Genomic DNA, 11,641 nt, shown 5'->3' on the forward strand with positions numbered 1-11,641 from the left:
GGGGGGCCTGGGGGGGGGGGGGGGGCTGGCCCGCCTCTGAGTCACTGCTGTCTCCGCTTCCTTGCGCAGAGCTGTCTCCCTCCCGTGGGCTCTGGAGGGAGGCCTTTGGCCTGGAGGTTTCTGTGGATGACTCCGCCTGGGGCAGTGCGCGGTCTTTAGCTCCTGGTTTGTTATTTAAAGAAAATACCACATTGTTCTTGGTCCCAGCTCTGAGGTGCTCCGCGTCTCTGCCTGCTGATGGTTGGTACCAGTGAGTTGCTAGCTGGCCTGGGAATTCAAGGCCTCTATGCCTTGGGTTGCATGGGCTGGGATTCGTACTATGGTCCTGGCCTGTTTCCCTGATCCACCTCACACAGGCACCTCCAGAATAATCCACCTAGTCGCTGGGATGAACCCTGCAGGCAGTTGCTGTCCAGCGGCGTGGTCATGGGTGCGTGACTTCTGGCCAAAGCCTCCTTTGTTCAGGCCAATAGTGTCATCTACGAGGTGTGATTGAAAAGTACAGTGAAGGACACATTGCTGTGAGTCCCCCTTGAAATATCCCCCCTACTTGGAACACGCCGAGCCCGTGGCTCTTGCCACTTTCTACAGCAGTTCTGGAAGTCGAAGTCTTCTTCTGGGTCTCCAGTTGCACTGTTGTGGCTGCCTGGATGTCCTAGGTCTCTTCAAACCTTTCCTTTCCACGGTCACTTTGTGTTGGGGGAGGAACCGGAAGCTGCCGTCGTGTTTTCGTGAGTCTGCCATTCCCTTGGGTGGTGCTTGGCAGCGGCATTCACCGCATTTCTGATCATGCCTCATAAAGACACTCAGGGAAGAGGACTTTCGGGATGCTTCAGAAAGTGGCAAAGATGATGGGATGAGTGTGCTCAAAGTGAGAGAGAAAATCTGAGAGCGATTCACGGCAATGTGTCTCTTACTGTGATACTAAAACCCCCCCAAAAAACCAATCTGCAGCATTCACCCTATATTTTGATCAAACCCCATACCCTTTGGAGGCTGGTATTTCCCTCTCAGGTGGGGGTGCTTGACAGGCACCTCCCGTGTTGGGATCGAATATACCTTACCAGCAGCATAAACACGATTTTATTTTTTTTTTCTCATTGAGTTTATTGGTACATTTTAGGTATACAGTACAGTTGCATTCATCATTGGGATCTTGAACCTTTACCTGACAGGTCTTGGTTCTCATTTTTTCCCTTTGTCCCTGCCCTACCTTCACCCCCCCTTCCCCACTTACAAACACTTTATTTCCATTTTTTCATTTTCTCCTATTTTTTTCTTTTCCCTTATTACCTTTCCCCTACCCTTCCCACTTTCCCTACACCTTTAGCACTTTTCTTCCTATTTCACAATGTCATTTATCTCATTAGGATCTTATGTAGTATTATAATTTATTCACACCAGAGAAACTGTTTGGTATTCACACGTGTGACTTATTTATTTCACTTAGGAGTATATCCTCAATATGTATCCATTTTCTTATGAATGACTAATTTCTCATTCTTTATGGCTGAGTAGTATTCCATTTTATAGAAAAACCACATCTTTATCTAGTCTCCAACTGATTAAACACAATTTTAAAATCTTGGTTTGCATTTAAAAGTTGTGATTAGAAAAGTTGCATAGTTTTTTTGTTTTTGTTTTTGTTTTTTTGTATCTGGGATTGGATTTGCACTTATGAGGCAGGGGACAGCACCACTGAGCTAAATCCCCAGCCCAGTTTTTTGTTTTAGTATGTTAAAAATAATGCAGATATGAAAAGTTTGTTGTTTGGGGCAGAAAGAAATTCAGGGCAGAAGGCTGGGTTTGTAGCTCAGTGGTGCCACCGTCTGCCTCATAAGCACAAGGACCTGAGTTCCATCCCCGGTATCAAAAAAAAAAAAAAAAAGAAGAAAGAAAGAAAGAAATTGAGGGTACTTGTAACAGAGGAGACGGAAATCTGCCTTCCCTGGTATGAGACAGTGATAAAATCTGCTCACATCTTCTTCCAGATCAATCATGACCCATGCGTCAGTGCCCAAGAATGACAGAGAAACGCTTGGCATCAGTGACACGCTGGTTCGGCTGTCTGTGGGATTGGAGGATGAAAGAGACCTTCTGGAAGATCTGGATCAAGCTTTGAAGGCGGCGGTGAGTTCTTTTTCTCTCCCTCTGTCTCAGATCTTGAGGGTGGAAGATCACTCTATTTACTATGAAGCCTAAGGGTTCTCCCCTCCTATAGACAGCAGCGGGATAAATGGGCAGGAAATTCAGGTCAAAGTGCAGATTGAAAGACTAATAGTATTTGGAATGGACTTGAAGAGGCGGTGAGGTCTTGGCCTGCAGACGCAGTAACGCGTTTCTCTACAGCACCCTGAGAGTGGAAGCCCCAAGTAGGATTCCAGACCTGCTGTCAGAAGCATCTTCCCGAGGAGGTCGGGTCCCTGAGCGGGGCTCTGTGGGGTTTTCAAGAGGAAGTTGAAGGGACCTCGTTACCTTTCGCAGCTGTAACCTGGTAGGGCTCTTTCCTGTTAAAAATGGTTTCCTGTATGTCCTGGGAGGTCAGTTCTGCTAATATTTCTTTGTTAATTTTGCTATATGTTAGCTTCTGGAGGAGGTAAGATTTGTGCCGCTTTGTGGGGAACAAACAGTTCTTTTATTCATAACCTAAGACTTGCTTCAGTCATGTTTACGGTATAAGGGTGATTCAGTTTTGATGCTTTGTAAAGAAGTCAAATTCTTAAATGATATTTCTTAAATCAGGTCTGATTTTTACACATTGTCGAACAAAGTATTGTAAGCAATGCTTTACATTTGATTACCGTATGTCAAAAAAATCAAATACTTGAGAAGTCTGTTGTGAATTTCTACTGATTTAAAGTTACTGCCTATTATTTTTCAAACAATAAATGTAATTATCAAATTCATCCTAATATTCCTATATTGTGTGACATGAACTCACATTTCTAGACCTTCGAATTCCCAGAAGTTGCTTGTAGAGCTCTCAGTCTCCAATATTAATTCTTTTTCGTTTTTTTTTTTTTGAGACAGGGTCTCACTATGTAGTTGAGACTGACCTGGAATTCACTATGTAACCCAGGCTGGTCTCGAACTCACAGCGATCTTCCTGCCTCTGCCTCCCGAGTGCTAGGATTACAGGTGTGCGCCACCATGCCCGACTTCCAACATTAATTTTTGTAAACTTGCTTGGGTAACTATCATTCTCAAAATTTAGTGCTGCAGAGTAGTTACAAATTCTATATGTGGTAAGTAAACTTGGGCCAGCCAAGGGGCTGGAGGGCTTTCCCGTGGGAGAAGGTGGTACTTCTGGTGTGCTCAGGACAGGCGGGCTGGCAGCCTGCACTGGGCCGGAGGAGCACTTCCTTTGCCCTGCTTTTCAGTGTCCCTGTGTATTTCCTTTTAGTTTTCCAGTGCATTCTTTTACAAAGTGGAGACAATGATCCATAATTTTCAAATGTTGAGCCAAAGACTCCCTGCTCTGATATATGAGAGGAAATTCAATCTGGAATTTTTAAAAAAATAAAAATTAAGACATCTTTTTAGCAACAAAAAGTCTTACATGACCCAATTCCTCTGAAGAGTCAGGAAGCAGCGTGGAACTACAAATTGATTTTGCGTAGAAATGAAATCTTGGTAGTACTTTTGTAAAGTGAAAGTAATATCACTTAATTACTCAGGTGGATCTGAAGGACTGTTCAGAGGAATAAAAAAGATAAAGCTTGCAACAGACTTTAGAGAAACTTAAAAGGAACAGAACTGCTTCCTCACAAATCTCTTAGGCCAATGTTGAGAGAAATAACAATGTGATAAACAGAATGAATACGATGTCATCAAGGAAGAAGAAAAGTGTTATCATTAAAATCAGGAAAGTTACAAATTAGCCAACCACAAGGGATTATAAAAAGAGAATTTCCGTTTCCATAAGGAGAGACACCCTAATTCCATTTGCTTCCTCATAGAACTACAAACTTAGAAATAAGTATGAAAAATAAACTTCTCTTAAGGAAGCTATTAAAGATTATATGAAGGATTGATTCCTTTCTTTTTTCAGTAAACACATTTGATCCGATACTGACTTACTGCTCAGAAAATAAATTTAAATTTGTTCCATTGAGAACCACCAGACACTGCGGACATCTGTATTTTGAATAAGGTGACTCAAGCACCAGGGGCTAGAGACTTCTTATTTCATTGCTATTTTTATACTGATTTATATTTTAGTTTCTTCAACTAGAGAAAGAAAAACTCAGACTTGATATTTCCCTTCATTTATTAACTCAGTTGTTTTATCGCTGTCTTAGTTTTCTCATTGCCGAGATAAAATACCTAACACCCAAAGTTACAGGAGGAAAGGTTTATTTAGTTCATGGTTTGCAAAGGTTTCGGTTCATAGCAGGCTCCAAGGCAGGCTGGCACATGACAGAGGAGAAACAGTTCATGGTGGGCAGAAGGCAGCAAAGCAAAAAGGGTAGACTTCAGCTTTCTGAACCTTTTATCTTATCCAGGCTGCTTAGGGTGGGCAGTGCTCACACCCTTAATCCTGGTGCCATGATCCCAGCACTGCTCCAGGAATCGATCCCAGCATCACACACTCTGGATCCACCTCTGAAAAGCCCCACAGGACCGCGTGAGGCTTTGCGGGGGCCCAGACACAGCCACAGCACCTGTCTACCTGTTGAATTAGAACAGAGAAGGACAAGAAGGTGAAGAGCTACTGTGTGACCGTTCTGTATCCCTTGGCCAGGAACGTGTGTGACAGAGCAGGCCACCCAGGAAAACACGTGGCTTAGAACTCGGGTCCTGATCTTTCCTGGCTTTGCTCCCGTGCTACAGTCTTAGTTCAACCCTGAAGAAGCCTCAAATGGATTAGCAACCTGGTGTCTTGAGACTGTAAGAGCTGTTACAGGCTCAAGGCCGCCTGGTGAAAACCCTGAGTTCACAACCAGGAAAGGGATATGGGTGGCAATCCTGTAGTATGGGATGGGTGATGTTTTATGAAAGCTTCTTGGATTTAGACTGAAACAGCAGAGTGAAGTTCAGCCCTGGCCCTGTCTCCTGCGGCTTCTGCTGCTCTGCGGAGCTGGGGCCGAGGTCCTGCCCTTCTTAGCTGCTGCCATTCAGTAGTGAGTTCTGCAGGGGAGTGGGCCTGGGGAGAGGAGGAAGGGTGTCAGTCAGAGAGGGCGACTCTGGAGAAGGGAGGCCCTGCGGGTGGGTGGGTGGGTGGCACACGATGGGGTGCAGCCGGGTCCACAGCCTCCACACCAGCCCGGCCTGCGTCCTGGCTGCACGGCTGGGGCTCCCCACTTGGATAACATTGCCTGCTCCTCCCTGCCGCCCTCCCCTACTGCTACAGTAAGTAGGGTTTTTGTGCTTTTTGCAAAAGTAATTTTTTCTAGGGAATCTAAAGACATCTTGTCCCAGGCTTCCATTATAGAAAAGTAGAAATCAGGTTTTCCGAGTTCGAATCCCAGTTCAGGCACTCAGCAGCCACTGGCCGCTGGTTTGGGCGGCTGTCGGAGCTCCCGCCTCCAGGGGAAGGCGAGTGACGGTGATGTCACTTCATGGAGCGGAGCGGTGCGGAGTCACGTGACACGAAGCAGGCAGTACATTTGGCACTGAATTGTCTTCCTATGACCCGGTGACAGCGGTTGGCAAAATCTGTGCTTGCACTGTCCCATGCTTTCTCAAGACACTTTTTTTTGGGGGTACCGGGGATCGAACTCAGGACCTTGTGCATGCAAAGTAGGCGGCAGCACCATTGAGCTAAATCCCTGGCCCTTTCGCAACACCTTATGCAGACACTGCTTTAGAGACAGCTTCTGTGATTCTTGGAATCAGGGCAAACTCCACTCTTGTTGTATTTAGATTAGAACATTGCTCTTGTTACTAAGTAACAGACTGCTTAATGATGTTGGTTGGAGAAAAATGGTTCTCATGATTAATTTAGCTACTAGCTGCCTTTCCCAACTGGTAGGTAAATTTAAAAAGAATTATTGGAAAAGAGCCGCTGGAGGAGCTGCTCTGCCTGTGTCTTGATGATACAAATAATAAGAGTATGTGTGTGTATTTATTTATTAGTTTATTAATTAACTAACTGAGATGAGGTCTCACTGTGCAATTCAGGCTGGCCTGGAACTCATGATGCAGCCTAGGATGGCTTCAAACTCTCCTCATCGTCCTGCCTCAACTTCCTGAGTGCTGGGATTACAGGTGTGCCCCACCGTGCCCAGCGATGAGTGTTTTATGACTAAATAAGCTTGAAAGTTTGCTCACCACCAAATAACAGTAACGACCATTGTGATATTATGGAGACACTTGAAACTGTTCTTGTTATAGACAATCACAGAAGGCGCTCTGCTGTTAGCAGTCTTCGTGTTGGATGAGTTTTACTGTGGGATATTTCAAAAGCTACACAATGCCAGGTATCCTCGTCTTGTTTGATTTTCGAAATTCAAAAATAGCCTCTGTAAAAGACAGAAAAACAGGAATTGTGAGGAGTGGTTTTGTTAAACAGAGCGGCCTCCCTATGTTTTGAGGTCTGGAGCTGGGTGGGTGGTGCACACCTGTGATCTCAGCACTCTGGAGGGACCTAGGCTCCTGGTCCCTTTACTGCACCTTCAAGCCCAGCCACAATGGGCTGGGTTCCTCTCCTCCTTCCCTGAATTCTCTCCTCTCTCAAGTTACCACTCTCACCCAACTGGGAAAGACTCCTCACTTTTAAAAACTCATGTGGTGGCGCACGCCTCCCAGCACTAGGGAGGCTGAGGCAGGAGGATCGCTGTGAGTTTGAGACCAGCCTGGGCTACATAGTGAGTTCCAGGTCAGTTTCAACTACCTAGTGAGAACTTATCTCAAAAACAACCTCATGTGGTTGGGTTGAGCTGACTGGATAATCCAAGATCTTCCTTCTCAAGATCCCGGACCTGAGCATGTAGACTTCTTTTGCTGGGTAAGGTAACAGACTCCTGGGTTCTGGGGTCGGGGTGGCACCTTTGGTGGAGGGTGTTATTCACCTTCCTTCACCTCTCGATTTTCACAGTTCTTATTTTATGGGAACAAGAGTAAGACAGTGGATGTTTGGAGAAGCATCATCTTGGTTTCCATGGATGGATGCAAGTTGTTTTTTTGGTACCGGGGATTGAACTCAGGTCCTTGTGCCTGTGAGGCAGGTGCCGAACCATTGAGCTAAATCCCCAGCCCGACGGAAACAATTTTTGACAATAGTCCACAAATTAAGTAAGAGTTCTCCGAGTTGAAGGGAGGAACCCTTGATGCTCGAAGGATCCCCTCTTTCTGGGAGTGCTTTGGGAGCCTAGAGATAGCTGGGTTCTGTCAAATGAGGTGGGGGGTCAGAGGTAGACCCTCATATTCTCTTAGAGAGCTTGACAACCTGCTCTCTAGTCTGGCCTCTGTTCTCCAGGCTGCAGAATCAAGCTGATTGTGTTTTAGATTCATCATCCATTGCCAAAGTTGGGCAATGGCTTGTGACACTGATTCTTTCCTACCTCCAGGTCATATCGATAGAGAAGTGCTATACAATAAGCCAGGCCCTTGCCTTGCCTCCATTTTTCTTCTGCAGAATATTTTGCTTTGGAGATGTAAGTTTGTGTTACTGGGCTTCTACCCAAAGTATCAAAATGGTTTGTGACTGTTTGAACTGTGCGACCTTTCAGGAATGCTCTGTTAAGCTGACCCTCACAAGAAGGTTCTGTTAAACTCCACCCCCTCTCAGGAATGTTCTGTAACTCCACCCCCTGACTCATTGAGCATGCTCACATGGCCTGTGTTTCAGGAATGTTCTGTGACTCCACCCCCTTTGCTTCAGTGAGCATGCTCGTCTACCCTGTAGATCCCTATATAAGGAGGCTCTCATTTCTGGTAGGGCACTCAGACTCCTCTGAGCCTGCCAGGGCTCACCAGTATAATAAAGGTTTTTTTCTTCCACCTCTTCAACTGACCATGAGTTTCTTGAGTCTTCAAATTACAAGAGCTGTGACCCAGAGCTGCCACGCTAAGCTGTAAAGCTCAGCTGTGCCTCAGAGCTGTGGCACTTGGCTTCCACACTGAACTGTAACTCTTGGCTATGGCACTGAGTTGCTCTGCTCTGCTGCAACAATATCCAAGGTTGGCTGAGTCTTAAGATGTGCCTTAGACCCAGCTCCTTTTTCCTGGACCAACCAGGACCCAGCCTCTACACTGTGGTAGATCAAACCCCAATAAGAAGGAAGGGAGGGAGGAAGGGAGGAGCTGAGCTACTTAGACTACGCCTCAAAGTTTAGCAGAGGACACCAGTCTGACACACTCAGCTTGGTTCTCCAACCTGGATGCAAGTGGGCAGATTTCCTAAATTCAAGGAAGTCAGTGGTGTATCTGAAGTGGGAAAATAAAAACCTTCCCATCTGGAAATCCTTCTATTACCTCATTTACTAATGTGCCGGAAAATGTGTTGTTTGAAATATAAAAATGAGGAATTGATCTAAACACTGTTCTAATATCATGATTATGTATTGTCATCATTTGATTTACAAAACCACATATTTTATAGCACTGTGAAGTCTACTTCACCCTATGCCTCACATACAAAATTTAACTCTAGGGTTAGGGTACACTAAAAAAATACAAAATGGGGCTGAAAGTATGAACTCTAGAGTCACGGGCCTGCATTTGAGCCCAGGTTTTAGTTCCTTTGTGGCTTTCAGCAGTTCAATCTGTTTCCTCGTTTCTAAAAGAGAGTCACTAAGAGCACTGAACTCCCTGGATTATTTGGAATAGTGACTGCTTTGTTTGTGAAATAACGTCAAGCACAGTGAGGAAATATACTAAGTCAATGGTGAGCACTAGAATTATGTGGTTGGCTTCAAAAGGTTGAAATGAGAATTCATTGTTCAGAGAGCACTGTTGTTCTTCCTCGGTGCTGGAAAGGAGAGGGGTCTCTTAGCTAATCACAGCAGGTTAAAGAGCAGAGCTCCTTCCTTGCACATCCCAGCCCCAAATCTTGGTTCTGTGTCTATGCAGCCCGTGTGTGCCGTGAGGTAGTACAGTGTTTTTTCCTCCCAGTCTTAGGGGCAGTCGGTAGGAGAGCAGTATTCATTTTGTCTCTGTATGTCTCAAATGGGTTATAACCAAATTTAACTCTGGCTTTGGCACTGCAAATGGTACTTTAAAATTCCTTGATTTTTCCCCCCACTTTTTTCTAAAAGTAAGATTTCTGAAGCCCCCAGTAATGGCAATAATGTGTTCTTCTAATGCTATGCTTTCAGAAAGGCTTACTGGATCACATCTGACTCATTCGCTTACCGGGACGTCTTTAAGCACATCTGGTCGGTAGCTGAGAGGTGAAAGTCACAGGGCAGAGGTCATGGATACAGGGAGAGAGTGAACCGCTGGGGACTTTGTACAGTTACGCTGTCTCCTCGTGAGCCTTTCAGGTGCTGAATCTGGCCAGGGCAGAGGTTCTGAGGATACGCTCATGAGCAGGAGGAGTAAATCTTTCTTTCTAACAGAGGCCGACCCAGAAGGAAGTCCCTGAAAGGAGACACATGTCACCTAAATTTTGTTTAAAATATGAAGTATGATCACAGACTGTGGTGAAAGTTTAAATTTAAAATATTTGTTACAGTAAAAGACACATCAAAAAAATTCCTCCTTGCTTCAAACACACCCATCCCATAGCTCCTGCCAATTTCTGAGCAGCTCCGCTGTCCTCACATGAGAGGCTGTGGTCGTGCTGTCCTGGCCACTTCAGTGTCTTGAATGGATTCGGTATGTTCCCTTTTCCTGGTCATTTTGAGTCTGGGGAGGAGCTGGAAGCCACACGGTGCCCGATCTGGTGAATAAGGCAGATGAGGACACAGTGTCCTGTTTTTATGAGCTGCCTTTCCACTGTTGGGCACTGGGCAAGCAGCATTCACTGTGTTTTTGTAAAGACTCGAGAAAGAGAACTCCAGAGCTGCTGCAGAAAGTGCAGGAATGATGGGCTAAGTGCACTGGAAGTTAAGGAGACTATTTTTGAGGGGAATTAATGGCCACATGTCTTTAAATGTAATAGTTCTTTTTGAAAATTAAAAATTAAAAAAAAGTTTTCAAATGGAGGCCCGTGACTGCTTTCATTACATGTCATCATTCTCTCTTTGGCTACCTGCAACTGAAACAGGGCAGAATGCTTTTTTGTGCTCTCCTGACAACATCTTCTGAGCTCAAGGTAGCTTTGGGAGCAGAACATGGATTTTCTTGTGTGCAATTCAGTTTTGCAGAATCAGATTAGTGTTCTATGTATAGTGTTTTCCAAGACTTCCATTAGTCTGGGCCCTCTGATGTCAGTCTGATTTAGTAAGAAAGCTCAAGAAGTATCTGCTCAACTATTTAAACCACTCCTCTGGACTTGCTCAAGGCTGTGTGCAGTGTGGTTGGTGGCAGCACGAAAGCCTCTGAGCTCTCAGTGGTCATTAGACAGACAGGTAATTACTGTCCGGAAGACATTTCTCAGCTCTCCTGTCACATTGTTTCATTCTGGTCACTTCCGATTCTCATTTCTCTATCCCTCGTCATCTGTACAGGGCTTTGTCTGCAAGTAGGCAACAGTTATTTATACCTCTGGGAAATCTTCGCATCACTAACATATCGGCCCTGAGTTTGTTCCCTCAGAACAGTTGCCGTGGCACATAAGCCAGCTTCTAGTTACGCTGGGAACATCTCCTGTTCTCCAAGGGACAGGAAGCTGACTTCTGTAGTGGGTTCATAGTTCATCTCCAGGGGTGACAGCGATTTCCCTTTGGAGAAGCAGGTGATTTCCTCTGCACGACTGCGGGGAGGCTCGGGAACCATCAGATAATCCCTTCTGCAAGCATGAAGCAGTGTGCAGGTGGCCTCGGGGGACTCTGGTACAGTCTGTAAGAGGAGTTAGATGGCTCAGCTATCCCTCTCCCAGTAGCCAAATTCCAGGGTTACCAGGGATTTAGACTCCGGAGAAATGAAGTCATTTATTATAGGGAGATGGACAGATTTTGTGATGGTGATACTAAGTAAACTAAATCACAAGAGGTTAACATGGAGGGCCAGGGATTAGCTCAGTGGTGCCGCTGCGTGTCTCGCAAGCAAAAGGTTCTCAGTTCAATCCCTGATACAAAAAACGAAAAAAAAGAGATTAATATGGTTTCTCTAGAGTGAGACTCAAGATATAAACACTTCAAAGGACAAAATAAGAGCCATATTGTGAACAGGGAAGTGACCACTGTAGGGATGGGAAGGAGGTAGGGGGCGGGGGGAGACAGGAGGGTGGGAGAGGGGAGTAAAGGTGATCCAGGCTCAGTATGCATAGGTGCTAAATCCCCAAGCTGGAAGTAATCAGTGCGCATAGAGACATGTACTAATGAGAAATAAAATCCAAATTAAATGAGACAGCCAAAACAAAACAAAACAAAACACCCAGCAACAACAGGCAGTAGATTTAGCTCTTGGCTCACAGTTTGTCCCCTGGAACTGACAGCTAAAGAGCATTAGATATATGAGGACTGGGAATTTAGCTCAGTGGTGCTACCACCTACCTCTCAAGCACAAGGTCCAGAGTTCAATCCCTGGTACAGGAAAAAAAAAAAAAAAAAAAAAAAAAAAAAAAAAAAAAAAAAAATAAAAAAAAAATTCT

General features: G+C 45.1%; 1 protein-coding gene across 3 annotated transcripts in view; it reads left to right on the plus strand.

Annotated features, from left to right (window-relative positions):
• Cth (cystathionine gamma-lyase) overlaps positions 1-11,641 on the plus strand; it is a 38,680-nt gene that overhangs the window by 18,943 nt on the left and 8,096 nt on the right. For 2 of the 3 annotated variants that reach the window (XM_010605120.2, XM_010605118.2), the window contains exon 11: positions 1,992-2,130. In XM_010605120.2, the coding sequence (XP_010603422.1) occupies positions 1,992-2,130 (139 nt within the window). Of the gene's footprint in view, positions 1-1,991; positions 2,131-2,349; positions 2,907-11,641 lie in introns of those variants that run through there. The other variant, XM_010605119.2, reaches the window with a different exon arrangement.

This window comes from Fukomys damarensis, unplaced genomic scaffold, assembly GCF_012274545.1.
Source record: "Fukomys damarensis isolate Sample0158 unplaced genomic scaffold, DMR_v1.0_HiC HiC_scaffold_33, whole genome shotgun sequence".
In the NCBI taxonomy this organism is placed as follows: Eukaryota; Metazoa; Chordata; class Mammalia; order Rodentia; family Bathyergidae; genus Fukomys; species Fukomys damarensis.